At 38.7% G+C, this 18,359-nt stretch overlaps 1 protein-coding gene across 1 annotated transcript in view; it reads left to right on the top strand.

Moving 5' to 3' along the window:
* The window catches only part of TRAPPC9 (trafficking protein particle complex 9), a gene marked incomplete in the record, with an annotated part of 827,606 nt that overhangs the window by 36,185 nt on the left and 773,062 nt on the right, over window positions 1-18,359 (top strand). The window contains 3 exon segments of the mRNA XM_034763666.1: window positions 4,861-4,982; window positions 6,289-6,414; window positions 11,808-12,024. Coding sequence (XP_034619557.1) covers window positions 4,861-4,982; window positions 6,289-6,414; window positions 11,808-12,024 — 465 coding nt within the window.

Here is an 18,359-nt window from a genome sequence, read left to right as displayed (position 1 = left end):
ATCATCTGCAAACTTTATAAGTATACTCTGTATACCCTTATCCAAATCATTCATGAAGGTATTGAACAGAAACAGACCAAGGACAGATCCCTGTGGGACCCCATTTGATAATGCGCTTCCAGCTTGATTGTGAGCCATTAATAACTAATCTCTGAGTACGGTTTTCCAGCCATCTGTGCACCCACCTTATAGTAGGTTCGTCTAGGTTATACTTCTCTGGTTTGTTTATGAGATGGTCATATGAGACAGTATCAAAAGCCTTACTTAAATTGAGATATGACATCTACTGCTTCCCCCCTGTCCTCAAGGCTTCTTACCCTGTCAATAAAGGATATTAGGTTGGTTGACATAATTTGTTCTTGACAAATCCATGATAACTATTGTTTATTACCTTATTTTCTTGTAAGTGCTTACAGATTGTTTTACTCCATTATCTTTCTGGGTACTGAAGTAAAGATGATTGTTCTATAATTCACTAGGTTGTCCTTGTATATGGTGCAAAGAATTCTAACCAGGACAGAGAAGGATCATCTGGCAGTGTACATATCTAACTGCTAATGTATCTATTCTTTGCTTGTTGAATTTTTAGTATGTATAGTAATTCAGATAATTACTACTATAACTAGTTGCTCTTTTTTCAGGTTTCAGTGGTAGCCGTGTTAGTCTGTATCAGCAAAAAAAAAAAAAATATGAGGAGTCCTTGTAGCACTTTAGGCTACGTCCTCACTACGGGGGGAGGGAGGGTGTTGATTTAAGATACGCAAATTCGACGTATCGGAGTCGATTTACCCCGCTGTGAGGACGGCGGCAAATCGACCTCCGTGGCTCCCCCGTCGACGGTGCTTACTCCTACCTCCGCTGGTGGAGTACAAGCGTCGATTCAGGGATCGAATGTCGCGTCCCGATGAGACGCGATATTTCTATCCCTGAGAGATCGATTTCTACCCGCCGATTCAGGCAGGTAGTGTAGATGTAGCCTTAGAGACTAACAAATTTATTTGGGCATAAGCTTTCGTGGGTTAGAACCCACTTCATCGGCTGAATGAAGTAAAAGATACAGGAACAGGTATAAATACATGAAAGGATGTGGGGTGCTTTACCAAGTGTTAAGTCAGTCTAACGAGTTAAATCAATTAACAGGATATCAATGGAGGAGAAATAACTTTTGAAGTGGTCAGAGAGTGGCCCATTACAGACAGTTGACAAGAAGGTGTGAGTAACAGTAGGGAGAAATTAGTATTGGGGAAATTAAGTTTAAGGTTTTTTTTTGCTCTTATTCTTTCACAAAGAATCCATTTTATTTCAAGATCTCTTGCCTTAAATGAGTGATACCTGATATCACCACTGTCTGATACTAAGATTCAAAAATTTAAGACTTCTACTAGCTAGAGGATTAAACCGGTTAGTCAGAGGTAGATATAAAAGGTTACCATGATGGGCCTCCACCAGTGATGTCCCTGGTGAGAAGCCTAGTCCCACCACCTCTGGCTGTTGGCAAGAGATAGGGTGCTAGGAATTTTATTACTGGTGCCCTTGGATTTTATTCATTGGAAGGGAGGAAGGAGTCTTTTCTTACACTCCAGGGCCTTGTGACTATGCTCCATGTTGTTAGTTCTGCAGAGTGTTGCTGGTGCTGCAGAATTGTTAGTACTGCTATTCTTGAAGTCTCCAGTGTTATCTGCACTGTCAGAGGGCAGCATGATGATTCAGCAGACCTTGATGTTATTCGTAAAGAAAGTCCACAGGCTCATTTGGTGGTAAAGATGCTTATTGTCCGCAAAGCACTGTACTAGTGCCCTGTCCAATTGGTCACAGGGACACTAACAGAGGTTTGCCCATGACAAGGCAAACGTAACAGGATGCTGTCCCCTTGGCTGATACAAAGGTGCCCCTCCTGTGGCTTCTCCTTTTATACATTGGTACAAACAAGTTAAGTATTAACTAACAACATCAGGAGTGTATCACCTTTATACCTTGTACCTTCTAGTTAGAACAAAACATCCTCATCCATTATCCTGTCTTCACATTCTTATCTTATGAGGGGTCAGTGTTTTCCTGTACAATCTCTAGGGAAACAACAAGGAGTCTGGTGGCACCTTAAAGACTAACAGATTTATTTGGGCATGACATCTGTTAGTCTTTAAGGTGCCACCAGACTCCTTGTTGTTTTTGTAAATCTCTAGGGAATTTGTTTACACAGTTGCTTGAGAACTGTAGGTGTTTCTGTACCATTCTCTCTGGTAAGGAACATGCTTACTTGGTTAGCCAATACCTGGTGTGTTACTATATTGCCTAGGCCTAGTCTGGTTCATACTCTTAGTTATGTGTAGGGCTCCAGCAAGACTTACACCCTACTACTCCTCCATCTTTTTGAGATTTGCAAAAACTGGGAGGGGAAGAAAAAGGTTTATCTTCTCATCTCTTTCCCAGCATCTATTCTGGGGAGGATCTTCTGTTTGATTAACTTTGGTATCTGTTTTCTGGTAGCTTTCCTCAGTAGTGTTATGAAATGGACGTGGTCCAAGGCTGCCTAGCTTTTGTCCGCGGTTATCTGAAGCGTTTTAGTGAAAATAACCAGTCATGTTCATTTTATTCTGCTACTGTGTGGGAAAGCTTTTAACAGCAAGAGAAATATTGGAATTGTCTGCCTACAGATTCAGAAAGATGAAACTGTATCACTTATCTTTCAAATGTGAGTGAAATTTAATCTTCGCAACAGTAAGAATTCTGCTAAAATTGTGAGTTTAGGTCTTCTCTGCTCACTAGGGAAAACTTCTTTCTCTCACCTAATGAGTGGATTTTTCAGTAATTCATAAATGAAACATGCATGGTGTGTAGAATGTGTAGCCATAAAATAATTATTTTTACGTGGGAATGAACTACCATCATTATATTAGATCTTCAGAATTCTGAACAATTTTATTAAAAACTTAACACAATTTGTTTGATGTTCAGGATGGTTTCACATTGAGACTATATACTGGATTTTGTGTGAGGTTCTGTTTCCCATTCTAGCTTGTTAAAATTTTCTTCTGGTTTTAGGCTGTTTTATGTAATATTTGACTTGAAAAATACTCAAATGTTTCATATTACACCAATAAACATCATTGGAACCAAAATTTAGTCCACTGCTAAATGTTAAGAGCACTTACGCCTGGATTGCTATTGATTATTCAAAGGTTCTATTGTATGTATGATACATCATGCACATTTATAGAAAGAAGCTATAATTCTGTTTTCTAAACTGACAATTGTGAAAGCATCCTGTTAAAAAGGACTTTACAGAAATTGTCGTTTCAGCTTTAAGATTTTCAAAATACACCTCTACCCTGATATAATGCGACCAGATATAACATGAATTTGGATATAATGCAGTAAAGCAGTGCTCCAGGGGGCGGGGGGGCTGCGCACTCAGGCGGATCAGAGCAAGTTTGATATAATGCGGTTTCACCTATAATGCAGTAAGATTTTTTTTTTTTTTTGGCTCCCAAGGGCAGCGTTATATCGAGGTAGAGGTATAGTAAATCTGTATCGCTTCTTATCACTGACTTCTGTATAGATTGACATTTCTAATAAATGGACTTGGAACTGTAAAACATTTATAAAACTCTCCAGAGCAATATGTTCCTATCTGATAAATATAGTATTGTATATACTAGTATCATGTTGCATGAAAAAAACAAAATGTTATAAATACGTGCTAAATGGATTTGTACAATAAAATTCGGTTGTACTTAAAGATATAACTTCTAAAATAAAAACTTTGAAAATTGCTCAATATTTCAGTTGTAATGATGAGTTTCATTATTCAGGTCCATAGTTTACTCTAAATAATAGAAAGAGCTTCTTAGCAAGGACAATGGTTATTGTTTGTTAGTATTAATTGTATTGTGGGAGCCTCCAAAAGACCCAATCAGGATTTGGGCCCTATTGTGCTAGACTCTAAACCATGGGCTATATGGTCCCGTTCCTTGAAGAGCTTGCAACTTAAAAAGACAAAACACAAATGGACAAGGATAAACATAAAAGCAAAGGAATTAAGGTGGTAATGGGCACATGTCTCATTGCTTAAATTTCCCCTTCTTTGACACAATCCCTTTATTTTATTTTTTTATTTTGGGAAAGATTAAGCAAAGGGGAATAACAGGAGTTAGTGATTAAACAGGCCTGGAGGGAGGCCAGAGAGTTGGAGGGTGCTGGTTGCAATATGTACTTGGTTAGAGAGTCCTCAGGATGTGAACTTGCTTCCTGTATCCTTGGTAGTATGACAGGTTCAGATTTGATGGCCTTTAGGACGTGCTGCAAGGCTTACTTGTTTTCGTATGGTTTTCTGAGGTTGGATATATGAAAAAGAGAGGTTCATTTTAAAGGATTTCGGAGTGTTTTGATAGTGATTCTGAATGGTAGAATTTATGAAATTTTGTTATGTAAAATTGTCCACTAAATTTTTAAAAATATAAAATGTAAAATTAAAACATAAATCATACAAATAGCTTCTCAAAGTTAAATTGTATAATTTTGAATGGGCTATGGTTATTTAATTCTTGAAGTAAAACCCTTTTTTAAAAACAAAGTCTGAACATCGAGGTAGGTATAGGAGACCATACATTCATATATTGAATGTTCTTTCATAACCAAATAGCTATATCTCCTTTTTGCCATTTTTTATGATTTGAATTATTTTTTTAGTTCATTTTAGTAAGGCATAATCTACAGTCATTTGTCACTCAGCTAGGACATGGCTTCTTTATTTATTCATTATGTACACTTCACTGAAACCTATTTTGTATTCTAGCTTATTAGATATGTTTAATTTTAACTAGAAGCTTCCTGCTCATTCCTTACTCTGTTCCACTGTAGGTGCCCTCACTTCAAATGGTATAAATGCAGATACTAGTGCTGAAATAGGACGTGCCAAGAACTGCCTTGGCCCTGAAGACATCATAGATAAATATAAAGAGGCCATTTCGTACTACAGCAAGGTAACCTTATGTGCATTATGAGACATTTCCATACATGCATCAATTCCAGTGTACTGTCAATGTATTTTTAGTTGGTGTTAAAGATCACCTGCCTTATAAAGTACATATAAATATTGGCATATTCTTTTCATTTGTGTAAGGGTACAATAATTTTGTAAGAAACACGAGTAACTTATAACAGTACAGCACACAGAGGGCATATAGAGTCTGCTCTCTGATAGGGGATCTGTCCATTTCAAAAGTCTGGTTAAGCCTTCACACTACAAGGGACCAACCTCAAACTATGGTGTTCTGTTGAGTTGTACTATGTACTGTACCACTTGTGCCTTTAGACTGTAAAGTCTGTAGATTAATTAGTATATATTTTTAGAGGGGTGTATGAACATAAATTGCTTTTATTAATGCTAGTTATTTTGGGGAAGTTCTCTGTTAATTGGTGGGCACAGTTATACTTTTGAATATTCATGCATATTTCTATCATTGACATTTTACTGTGTAAGCTGACTAACATACAGTATGTATGCTGTAGCAATCTTCGAGAGGTGTCTTGAGTTTATTGAAGGATTTGCAACTAATGGTACCTTTCCTGGAATCAAACATTTAGAACATAGTCTCAGGAGCGTGTGAAGGAGGAGGCGGGGGGGACCTGAAGAAATAGTAAAGGCAAATATTCCTTTGGCTGATCCTTAAATGGAGACTAAAAGGAACTTTTTAAAGCCATCAGCCATACTGGACCCTTTTTCCAGATTTCTGTGTCTAAACTGCATCCTCGGAGCATATGGTGTTAAGGTAGCTGTAAACTTCCGTTTAGACAAAAAAACCTTTGTATTATAAATTCCCTTTTGTATCACAGTTAATGGGTATCCTCATCTGTACAACAGATACATTTCATGGTATTTTAACATTTTGTTCAGTTCTGTCATCCCCTCCTTTAAGCTTCAAAACATTTATTTTGCATTGTTCTAAAATTGAGTTTTAAAAAATATGGGTTTTAATGTCATGTTTGCAATGAAAGAAGAATCTCCAAACGAAGAAAACTGTTTACAGGTAGTTAAAATTACACTGAGGATGAAGCTGACTTTAGCAGTTCTTTTAAGGATGAATTGTTGTTCATTAGCATGCATCATAGGTTGCTAATCAAACAATGTAATCATTAGTGTTCAGAGGTAATTGTATGGATTTTGGTGAAGTGAAAAGAATGAAATGTTTGATGATTTGCATGCACAGAAACATTTTTCAAGCCTGACAAAGAGAGGCATCCTTGTATATTAAGGCACTTCAGTTATTTTTGTTTCCTCTTTTCAAGTATAAAAATGCTGGTGTAATTGAGTTGGAAGCCTGTGTGAAGGCAGTGAGAGTCCTAGCAATACAGAAAAAAAGCATGGAAGCATCTGAGTTTCTTCAGAATGCAGTTTATATCAATCTTCGTCAGGTGAGTGTATAAACTGTTGGGTTTTTTTAAACTGAGAATGAAAAAATCATTAAGGGGTGAAAAATCCTTGAATTTAGGAACCTTGTTTTGCTATTCTGTCTTGAAACTAATGCTTTACACCTCTTTAGCACCTTACATCTCATGATTTCAAAGCATGTTAGAAACACTAACAACTCCATCTAAAATATGGAGGCTTGGTGAATGAGATTGAAGACTATTGGTGATACTCTTCAAGTGACGAATAAAGGTGTCTTAGGGATGCCCAGTTGTCAAAGGTCTTATTGGAAAGCAATGGTAGAGAAATGATCAGTTGTATCATACCTATTATTCCTCAGCTGCATCTGTTATGTGAGGTATGTACAATACAGTATATTTTATTTTAAAAAATTCAAATCACTGAAAACCAGACTCAAAGCCCAGCATAAAAATATATCAGATTACATGAATAAGTCTTTCATATGGTGAGGGTCTTACGGTGAGCCTCAATTGGACATTTGTCAGCTCAGACAATGTGATCCTTGAAAGAGAAATTATTCTATGAATATGTCCTGGAACTTGTGGAATGATTCACACTTGGCACTTCCAGCCTGCAGTTATGTGTAGAAATCACATCCTTAACAGATCGGTACAATGGCAATGATCACTTCATTCAACTGTCGCTTGCAGAAGGGATGTTCTTCCCTGCAGGACGTCTGACTAGGTGAATCTCTCTTACTGTACTAGTGGAGGGAGTAGGTTCAGAGGTCAAAGCACTGAGTCATTTTTGCTTGTCAAATGGGCAGAGACCAATTTGTTGTCTGAATGCTCCACATTCTGAGTCCTCTCAACTACCAAACAAGTGGCTGAATGGAAAAATTTCTTTTGGAGAATGATTCCCAGATTGTATGCTTTGAAGACAACGGATTGTCTTCCTCTGTGTTTAGAAAAAGATCTAAAAGTATGTGCTGGAGTAATGGTTTCTATTAGTGCAGAGCTGTTTAATCTAGGAAGGAAAGCATAAAAAGATCCAGTGACTGAAAGTTGAAACTAGAAATTCAGACTAAAACAAGGCAATTCTTTTAAACAAAAGGATAATTAACCATTAGAACAACTTACCATGGCAAGTGGTGCAATCTCCATCACTTGAAGTCTTTTTAAATAAGGGTGGATGTCTTACTAAAAGATATGCTCTAGTTCAACAAGAAGTTGTGGCATAAATCACTAGGTGAAATTCTTTGGCTTGTGTTATGTAGGAGGTTAGACTAGATAGCAGTTTTTTTCTGGCCTTAAAATCTGTGAAAAATAGATTAAATTAAATTAATAGATACTAGTGTAATTATTACTAAAGATAGATGTGTTAAATTGGATGAGTGGGGCATTGTAGCTGTAGATTTTTGTCTCAAATGACAGTGCTAAGCTCTACTAGCTCTCTTCTGCAGGTATTTGGAGCAATACACCTTGGCTCTGGATGGATTTTCCTTAGGCTTGAATCTTCTGTCATTGTATTGTTCCCCTCACTTTTGCTTTAACACTCTTCAGATTAGAAATGGGAGGCCTCCCATTTGCCTTTATAATGCATCTAGCCAACTGTGCAACATATAATTATTTTGTCTTCCTCTGACATATCAGTTACAATGAACAAGAGACACTGACAGATGCATCTAAAATATTGTTTTGAAAATTCCTTTATAGCACCTATGTTCTTGTCTAGTAAATACTTAAGTATCACACGTGTTATGACTGGAATCTTCCTTTGAGGTTGTGGAAAAATAACTAAGTTGATATGAAAATTGTTATAAGATACTGTCTTAGGATACATATTAAGCATAATTGTATGATGGGATATATTACGGGACGAAGACCTCCAAGAACACCTGCCACTGGGTACATGGAAACATAGAGGCTTGGACTTCTGGACAGAAACTCTACCCAGACTGCTTGTTTGGAACTTTGCGGGGTTTGAATTTGAAGCATTGGCACTTGGCTCTTGCTGAGAGGGAGAGATGGTTTGTCGGTTAGCTCCTCTGAGAAGCGCTGCTGGACTCTCTAAACGTAAACTGCCCCAATTAGGTAGTGACAGATGTTTCTCATTGAACTCCTATACTCTTTGCCTTTAGATATTCTCAATCCTGGAGCAAGAGTTACTTAAATACTAGTTTTTTCCTTTGTATATTAGTGACTTTTTTGAGTGAAGTTGTGTTCATACCTTTAAAGTTATCAAACATACTTTTTTATGTCAGTGATTTAAAGTCTTGTATTATGGATTGTTTGCCCAAGCTATATATTGTGCACCAGCTGTCAGCAGTGATACACTACAAGAACTTGTTATTGCTTGTTACTAGGATATTACAGAACTGAAATATTGTCTAACAGCCACTGACTTTTCCAAAACAAGACACTTTTTTTTCTCTATTTAACTTCTCTATAAACTTCAGTGTACTTTACAGTTAAACAAGAGTGAAATAGTGAGCTTAAATTGGATATCGTACCGAAGTGCAGCAGCTGTGTAAACTAGAGAAAACTTGTAGGTTTTGATCAAGTTTCTTCTTTCGTAGAATTTGATGCCTGTCAAGATTAAGCTTTTCAGTGTCTATTTCCTGACTCCAGTGGGCTGTACGATTTTGTCTAGAAGCATGAGGATTAATATTTACATTGTACTTAGAAATTTATAAAATCAAAGAAGGATTAAGCTGGGACGTTTATCGTCCTTTTTTTTTAATTTGTTACCCTATTGAAAAGGGTTTGGAAATTTACGAGATGGTAAATCTGTAAGAAATGTGTATTCTTGACATTAGAGTTCCACATGCATGAATATAATTAGGGCTTCAGCTTTTTTTGGTTTTATTTTTTAGCCATTTTTGAGTTTTATGTAGATATCTAAATATTGGTGGCTTTCTAGGCATTCTCTTTGTCCTGTGAGTAATTTATATAACATACATTATTCATTACAGTAGTATATATTGTAGTGAGTAATCTCTTTGTAATGTTCCTTAGTGTGCTTTAATATAATACTGTTTCAAACAGCACTACTTTAAAGCACACTAGGGAATCTTTAATGCATGCCAGCAGGGTCTAGATCAGGGATCTCAAACTCAATTTACTTTAGGGCCAGTGCCAGTCCTCAAATCCTCCCAGCATGCCAATGATGTCGCTGAAGATGGTGTTCAGAAAAGAAAATGTTTATATTGTATTTTTTATTTTGAATTTTTTAGAAATAATAATGGTCATACGAATTTATACAATTCTTCATCTGCCAGAGAGTTTTTAGTGTTTACCACACACCTGGCAACACTTCAGTTCTGTCAGTTTGTTGATGTTTGGCCTCAGTGACTGAGCAGTTGCTACCTTCAGGATTGTAGCAAGGTGTGCATCAGATAGTTGTGTTCGGTATTTTGACTTGTTTATATTCATTTCGGGGAAAAAAGTGACACTGCCTCCATGGCTGACTCTTCCCGGCAACTATTGTTGCTGCCTCCATGGCTGACTCTTCCCGGTGTCTAGTGATGGTATCTCTGTCCCTCTCCCCCAGCCAATGGGAGCTGCGCAGAGTGGCGCCTGCAGCAGACATTGCCGGCAGCATGTCTGCATGCCTCTCTCCTCCGTGGGCTGCAGTGGGGAGGTTCTGAGGTTGCAAATGGCCCATGGGCCAGGACTTTAAGACCCCTGGTCTAGATGGACTAATTAATGTGCAATACATTAGTGTGCTTTAGAAATGACACTCCTGTTATCTTCATTATTGCTCTGTGTAGACAAGCCTTTAGATGCAAGTAACCATTTCTGTTTTTGTGATGTTTATCGGATAAACATTGATTTTCATTTTTTGTAATGTGGTGTGTTGTTGATGTTATCAGTTGAAAACCTAAAATCAGAAGACCTAAATACAATTTAGTGCTAACAATGGCTTAGAGAAGGGTTGAGCTGTTGTTGACTAATGGTCCATATAATTCTAATTTGAATGGCTGCAACTATTGTTTTTACTACCGAGCAGTAGTAATGATAAACGTCAACCTATGGTGCAGCGCGCCCCCATAAACAAACAAATCCAGAGACACACTGTTTTAGTTTGCCAGAAAGTCCCTTTGGACAGCAGTGCTACTGAGGAACAGAATATTGAGCCAACATATAGTTAAATTCAAACCAGTCCTTCATGTGAAAACGCACTAGAACAGTATTGCTGTTGGTTTAAAGCCAATAACTTCTCTGGTTTCCTGATAAGAAGGAAAGGGATAAGGAAAAAAGGTCAATATTGTATTAATGGGCTTGGTCAGCTGAAGTTGTGTTGTAGCTGGGATCATTGTAGTTGTACTGTAGTAGTAGTAGTAGGCAGTGTGCATGGCCTGTAGTCATAATACCATAGGCTGTGATCCTGTCACATCTCATAAACTAAGAGGGTTTGGCAGATCAATACTTACCTTACAGGTCTCCCTAAATAAGTATCCCCAGAAGAATTCACCAAAAGATATAGTAGATGGTATGCCTCTGCTCCTGAGTTGGTGGTGAAATGGATGTCTTTTGGGTAATACTAAGGAACATCATCCCACTGGAGGCTTTGTCTTTCAGATGAAACTTAAAACAAACATCCTGTTACTTGTGGGCATTATTCCTGATATGCCAGTTTGATGGCTGCTGTTAACTGTATGGTTTATTCATTTCAGGGCTAAGGCGTTGTTTTACAAGGGTATCTTTTTTTGCATTTTTTCACAAAGCTAGGAGCATCAATCTTGATTTTCTAGCCAAATTCTAATTTGGGCAACTACATTCTTTCTAGCTAAAATTCACCTTTTATTTTAACCAGATCAGGGTATTTTTCATTGTCATTAACTTCTTAGGGTTCCTTTGAAATGATAAAATGCTACATAAAAATTTCACTTATAAATAGTCTTGAATTCTAAAGTGCAACTTACAATGTCATATTTTAATATGATAATACCACCTAGCTCTGATGTAGTGCTTTTCATCCATATGTCCCAAAGCTTTACAAAGGAGATGAATATCATTATCTCCATTTTACAGATGGGGAAACTGAGGCACAGAGGGGCAAATGACTTGCAAAGCCAGGAATAAAACCCCCGTCTCCTGAGTCCCAGTCCAGTGATCTAAACCCTAGGTTATATAAAGTGAAGATAATATAAAAACGGGCTAGAAAATGCAGGTCTTAGTGTAACGGCTTGGTAAAAAATTCAGGACACAGGCATTAGAGCAGGTATGGATACCTGCTAACGGGGCCAGGACCAGGACCAGAGATTATTTGCTTGTTTGCTTATATTATGCAAGATCATTGGGGTCTATAATGCTGGCTACTTCATTGTCTTTGATGTTTTCTATGTATTTTTAAGTTGTTACATTTTTAACATTTTAGCATAGTAAAAAGTACTTTACTCTCTTTTTCTGCTTTTTTTTTTTTTACATTTCAGCTTTCTGAAGAAGAAAAAATCCAGCGTTACAGCATTCTCTCTGAATTGTATGAACGTATTGGATTTCACCGAAAGTCTGCGTTCTTCAAGCGTGTAGCAGCAATGCAGTGTGTGGCACCTAGCATATCAGAGCCCGGTTGGCGGGCCTGCTACAAACTGCTTTTGGAGACACTTCCTGGTTACAGTCTGTCTTTGGATCCGAAGGACTTCAGCAAAGGTAAGTTTCTGTGGCTCAGACTGCTGGTTTCTGCATTAGTGTAACTAAGTTGCATAGAAAACAACTCCCCCACCCACTTCAATCTGATGCCAGCAATTCTAGAAAGAAGCATCTTTGTCTTTGCTAATACTGCTTCTGTTTGTTCAATAAATATGAAATTCTGATCATATCTAGGCATGTCAATAGCCCATCAAACTATACTTAAATCTCTTAAATAAAATGTATTAGAAATGAGGAATTAGCTGAAGAAATCTTGGAGTCACTTGCAATATTATTTGCAAACTCATGGATGACAGGAGAGGTCCTGGAAGACTGGAGAAGGGCTAATGTAATCTCTAAAAAGAGGAAAAAGGAGGAACCAGGGAACTATAGACCAGTCAGCCTGTCCTCGATACCTGGGAAGCTACTAGAGCAATGTATAAAACATTCAGGATGCAGGAGGGATCACTAGCACTCGGCATGGATTTACTGAGAACAAATGCCAAACCAGCTTGAATTCCTTCTTTTAACAAGGTAACTGGTTTGGTGTATGGGTGAATGCAGTGGACATAATAATATACCAGGATTTTAGCAAGACTTTCGATAGTCCCACATGACATTCTCATAAGTAAGTTGGAGAAATACGGGCTCAGTAGAACTACCATAAGTGGATACATAAACAACCGTAAACAAAGAATAGCTATTAATGGAATTATGTTAGATGGGAAGGAGGTCTCTAGTGGGGTTCCACAGGGGTCTGTTCTGGTTTCTGTTATTTAACACCTTTATTAATGACCTGGATGTAGAAATAGAGAGCATTCTGATCAAATTTGCAGATGACACAAAGCTAGGGAGGGTTTCAAACACTGTGTAGGATAAAGCTAAAATTCAAAGTGACCTTGTTAAATTGGAGCACTTGACTATGTACAAGAAAATGAAATTCAAAAAAGACAAATGTAAGCTGCTACGCTTTGGGAAGAAAAACCAAATGTACCAAATACAGAATGTGGGAAAACTGGCTTGGCAAATAGCACCGCTGAGAAGGATCTGTGAGCGGTGGTGGATCACAACCTCAACATGAGTCAACAATGAGATACTGTTGCAAAAAATAGCAAATGCAGTTTTGGGTTGCATTAACAGAAGCATAGCATGCAAGTCATGGGAGAAGATAGTACTGCTCTACTCGGTGCTGGTTAGGCCTCAGCCGGGGTACTGTGTCCAGTTTTGGTCACTGATGTATAGAAAGGATATAGAGAAACTGGAAAGGGTCCAGAGGCGAGTGACAAAGATGATCAAAGGTATGGAATGCAAGCGATATGAGCAAAGGCTGAAGAACTGGGTATGCTTAGTTTGGAAAAGAAGAGATTAAGTGGGACATGACAGTGGTCTTCAAATACTTGAAAGGCTGCCATAAAAAAGAGAAAAATTGTTCTGTCTTGCCACAGAGGGCAGAACAAGAAGCAATGGGTTCAAACTACAGCATAGCAGATTTAGATTAAATTTCGGTTTATTTTACTTCTGAAATGTCCAAAAAACAACAACAAGTGAAAACATTTGAAGAATGTATGATCTAAATTTAGATCAGTAACACAAAAAGCGAGGGACATACTTCATACTTGTTTTATGAGTGCTTTTAATGACTGTTGTTTCTATCCTGGAAATGAACAATTATGACTATTTCATGTGGTGATTTTTTTAAAGAATCATAGAACTGGAAGGGACCTCGAGAGGTCATCTAGTCCCGTCCCCTGCATTCGTGGCAGGCCTAAGTATTATCTAGACCATTCCTGACAGGTGTTTGTCTAACCTGCTCTTAAAAATCTCCAATGAGGGAGATTCCATAACCTCCCTAGGCAATTTATTCCAGTGCTTAACCACCCTGACAGTTAGGAAGTTTTTCCTAATGTCCTATCTAAACCTCCCTTCTGAAATTTAAGCCCATTGCTTCTTGTCCTATCCTCAGAGGTTAAGAAAAACAATTTTTCTTCCTCCTCCTTGTAACAACTTTTTATATACTTGAAAACTGTTATGTCCCCTCTGTCTTCTCTTTTCCAGACCAAACAAACCCATTTTTTTCCCATCTTCCCTCATAAGTCATGTTTTCCAGACCTTTAATCATTTTTGTCACTCTTCTCTGGACTCTCTCCAATTTGTCCACATGCTTCCTGAAATGTGGCACCCAGAACTGGACACAACACTCCAGTTGAGGCCTTGTCAATGCAGAATTGAGCTTAAGAATTACTTCTCGTGTCTTGCTTACAACACTCCTGCTAATACATCCCAGAAGGTTGTTTGCTTTTTTTGCAACAGCATTACACTGTTGATTCATATTTAGCTTGTGGTCCACTATGACCTCCAGATCCCTTTCTTCAGTACTCCTTCCGAGGCAGTCATTTCCCATTTTGTATGTGTGCAACTGATTATTCCTTCCTAAATGAAGTACTTTGCATTTGTCCTTATTGAATTTCATCCTATTTACTTCAGACCATTTCTCCAGTTTGTCCAGATTGTTTTGAATTTTAATCGTATCCTCCCAAGCACTTGCAACTCCTCTCAGCTTGGTATAGTCTGCAAACTGTATAAGTGTACTCTCTATGCCAGGGATCATGTGGCATTTGGGATGGTTGTTTACCTGCAGCGTCCGCAGGTTTGGCCGATTGCAGCTCCCACTGGCCGCGGTTTGCCGTTCCAGGCCAATGGGAGCTGCAGGAAGTGGCGGCCAGCACATCCCTCGGCCTGCGAACCACGGCCTGTGGGAGCTGCAATCGGCCAAACCCATGGACACTGCAGGTAAACAAACCATCCCGGCCTGCCAGCGGATTTCCCTGATGGGCTGGGTGCCAAAGGTTGCTGATGCCTGCTTTATGCCATAATCTAACCATTGATAGAGATATTGAACAGAACCAGACACAGAACTGATCCCTGTGGGACCCCACTCGTTATGCCCTTCCAGCTTCACTGTGAACCACTGATGATTACTCTCTGGGAACAGTATTCCAACCAGTTTTGCACCTACCTTATAGTAGCTCCATCTAGGTTGCGTTTCCCTAGTTTGTTTATGAGAAGGTCATGCAAGACCGTATCAAAAGCTTTAGTAAAGTCAAGATATACCACATCTACAGCTTCCCCCGTAATCCACAAGGCTTGTTACCCTGTCAAAGAAAGCTATCCGATTTGGTTTGACGCTATTTGTTTTTGACAAATCCATGCTGACTGTTACTTACCACCTTATTATGCTCTAGGTGTTTGCAAATTGATTTCTTAATTATTTGCTCCATTATCTTTCCAGATACAGAAGTTAAGTTGACTGGTCTGTAATTCTCTAGGTTGTCCTTATTTCCCTTTTTATAGATTGACACTATATTTGCCCCTTTCCAGGCTTCTGGAATCTTACATCTTCCATGACTTTTCAAAGATAATTGTTAATGGCTCAGATATCTCCTCAGTCAGCTCCTTGAGAATGGAATGTGGATTTTATGATTTAAGAGTGTTCATGGTTGTAGGGTCACATTTGCACTGTGATCTTGCAATGATGCATACAAATATGCTGCTGCTGATGTGCTGGATGTGACTGCTATTACACCGATTTTCAGTTTCTTCATCTCATATACTGAGTTTATAGCTGCCATAGAAATAAAAACATTGTTTCCAAGCACTGTCATTATTACGCAGCTATAATTTTATAGTTTATCTTAAAAATATTTTTTACCTGTGTAAGTTTTACATTAACCTGTTCATCATTGATCGTTTGGTTGTTTTTGAAGAAGTTTTTAAAAATTATTTATTGAATGTTACTTAAGCTGTTTAAGCTGAATGACAGGACATGATTATTAAATTTGCCTTTATTATACTTCTTGTAAACCTTTTTGTATAACTTTTTCCCTATAAGGAAAATCCAACCTGCTGATTGGTTGGCTGTGTCTTTTGATAAATGCTTGATAATATGGGGGAATTTTCTTCCTTGTACAGTAACACATTTGTGTGGTACCTACTGTACAATGTAGCAAGAAGAGCGATTTGCTCAAGTGTTCTGTGCATATTCCCACCCATAGGGTGCAACCTTAATAGCAGTGCCCATTGATGTGCAAGTGCGTCTCCTTCTGTCCTCCCCTCCCAGTTTCTAAACCTTCTCAGAGGGAGGCTTAAAAAGGGGTGTGGTAATCCAGCTGCCTCAGTTCCTTCTTATGTTCTTTATCAGCTGTTCATGGTAAGAACAGCCTGACTCGGTCAGACCAATGGTCCATTTAGCACAGTATCCTATCTTCCGACAGTGGCCAATACCAGTTGATTCAGCGGGAATGAACAGAACAGACAATCAAGTCATCCATTCCCCTGTTGTCCACTGCCAGCTTCAGGCAAGCAGAGGTTAGGAATGCTCAGAGCATGGTGTTGCATCCCTGCCCTCCTGGCCAATGGCTGTTGATGCACCTATCCTCCATTAACTTATCAAGTTCTTTTTTGAACCCTGTTATAGTTTTGGCCTTCACAACAGCCACTGTCAGAGATCCACAGACTGACTGTGCATTGGGTGAAGTCATAGAATCATAGAATATTAGAATTGGAAGAGACCTCAGGATGTCATCTAGTCCAATCCCCTGCTCAAAGTAGGACCAATACCAACTAAATCATCCCAGCCAGTACTTCCTTTTGTTTGTTTTAAAACTGCAGTCCGGGAAATTTCATTGGGTGATCCTTAGTACTTTGTGTTATGTGAAGGAGTAAATAACATTTCCTCATTCACTTTCTCCATACCAGTCAAGATTTTGTAGACCTCTATCATATCCCCTTGGCTTAGATCCTTCTGTTCAGTGCTTTTTAGCTAGTTTTGGTATAAGCTTTTAGTATAGTTAGTGACTACAGTAATTCTTAGGTAGTGTTAGTCTTTTATAATTATATATGTTATTAGTTAACAAAGTTATAGTTGGATCTGGCTCTTTAATTCTGAGATGGCAGATCCAGTGATCAATAAGCCAAGATTTAGGAGATGTGCCTCCTGTCTATAGGTCTGCCTGGTTTCTGATGAGGATGTTAGTTGCCTTAAGGCATCAAGGTGCTTCGTATGCTCTGTATTTACTCTGAGGACAAGAAAGGAGAGGTAGAACAAACTTCAGGCTCTATTTCAGGAGGCATTTAGCAGCCCCCCCCCACGATCTGACCTTCTACAGGGATCCAAGAGTGTGCACAGATGGGCTTTGGCCATGATTACCACTGGGGACAAGAAGCAAGAAAAATCTTTGCAGAAAGTACTAGCTTTGGTTCCAGGCTCTAAAAAGTCTAAGGTTGCAAGGAAGGATTTGAGACTATTAAATTCTAAAATCAGATATTCCTTGGTGGTGATGGCCACTGTAAGTGGAGCCAATCCACGGGTGAGATGTTCTTTGAATCTGTGCTCTCCCAGGCCGGCAGAAGAACTGGGGAACAAAAAGGATTATTACAGGAGCCAAAACCAAGAGACATTCTGGGGACTTTTTGAATCTAATATCAAAGATGGTATCCACCCTCATCTTTTCTCAAAGATGTAATTACCTTCAATATCAAAACCCCCTTCAGGGTCATCATCAACAGAGAAGGGTGACCTTTATACCCTGTAGCAGAGGTAAACAAACCCCAGGATTGTCATTTTCTGGACCACACATGTAACCTCATATGTGGCATGAGGTCCCAGAATTGTATGCCAGTTCCTATTTTGCCTTTCCCAACTCCATTTGGAGATGGCCTATACAGTACTGTTTTTACAACTAGTAAGCTATAACCTTGGATTAGTGAGTTTTAGAGATAATATGCAGCAGATGTGCCATACAGTTTTTAAAACCCTTCCTCCTTCCAACCCCTTCTTCCTTTTTCTTTTCTGGGATCTGTCTTTTATGAAACCTTGCTGAAATCAGAGGTGGTCTCCCTTATACAAGCAGGTATAAGGAAGTACCAAATGGTTACAGAAGAAAATGGTTTTACTCAAGGTACTATCTAATTCAGAAAAAGGTTGGAGATCTTCAACCCATATTGGAGCTCAGGAAACTAATTTCATTCATAGGAAAGTTTCAGTTTCACATGTTCTGTCTCTGATGATCCCCTCCCTTTCCACATAGGACTGGTTTGCAGCTCTCAATTTAAAGCACACTTCTATTTCCACATCTCCATCAGACCATTCCACTGTAAATGTGTCTGTCGCTTATACTAGGAGACTGGGACCCAGGGACCCCTTGATGCCACAGCAAGACAGAGCTTGATTCCAGGCTCTTACTGAAGAGGGTAAGCTGGTGCCCAGAACTGCACCTATCAGCAATTGAAGCAATAGACACATCTAACTGGATGTCAGTAGCCATTGTGATGTGGCCATTGTGATGTGGCCATGACTC

Source organism: Trachemys scripta, chromosome 2 (genome assembly GCF_013100865.1).
Source record: "Trachemys scripta elegans isolate TJP31775 chromosome 2, CAS_Tse_1.0, whole genome shotgun sequence".
Taxonomy (NCBI): domain Eukaryota; kingdom Metazoa; phylum Chordata; order Testudines; family Emydidae; genus Trachemys; species Trachemys scripta.
This window is presented reverse-complemented; position numbering and strand designations above follow the sequence as displayed.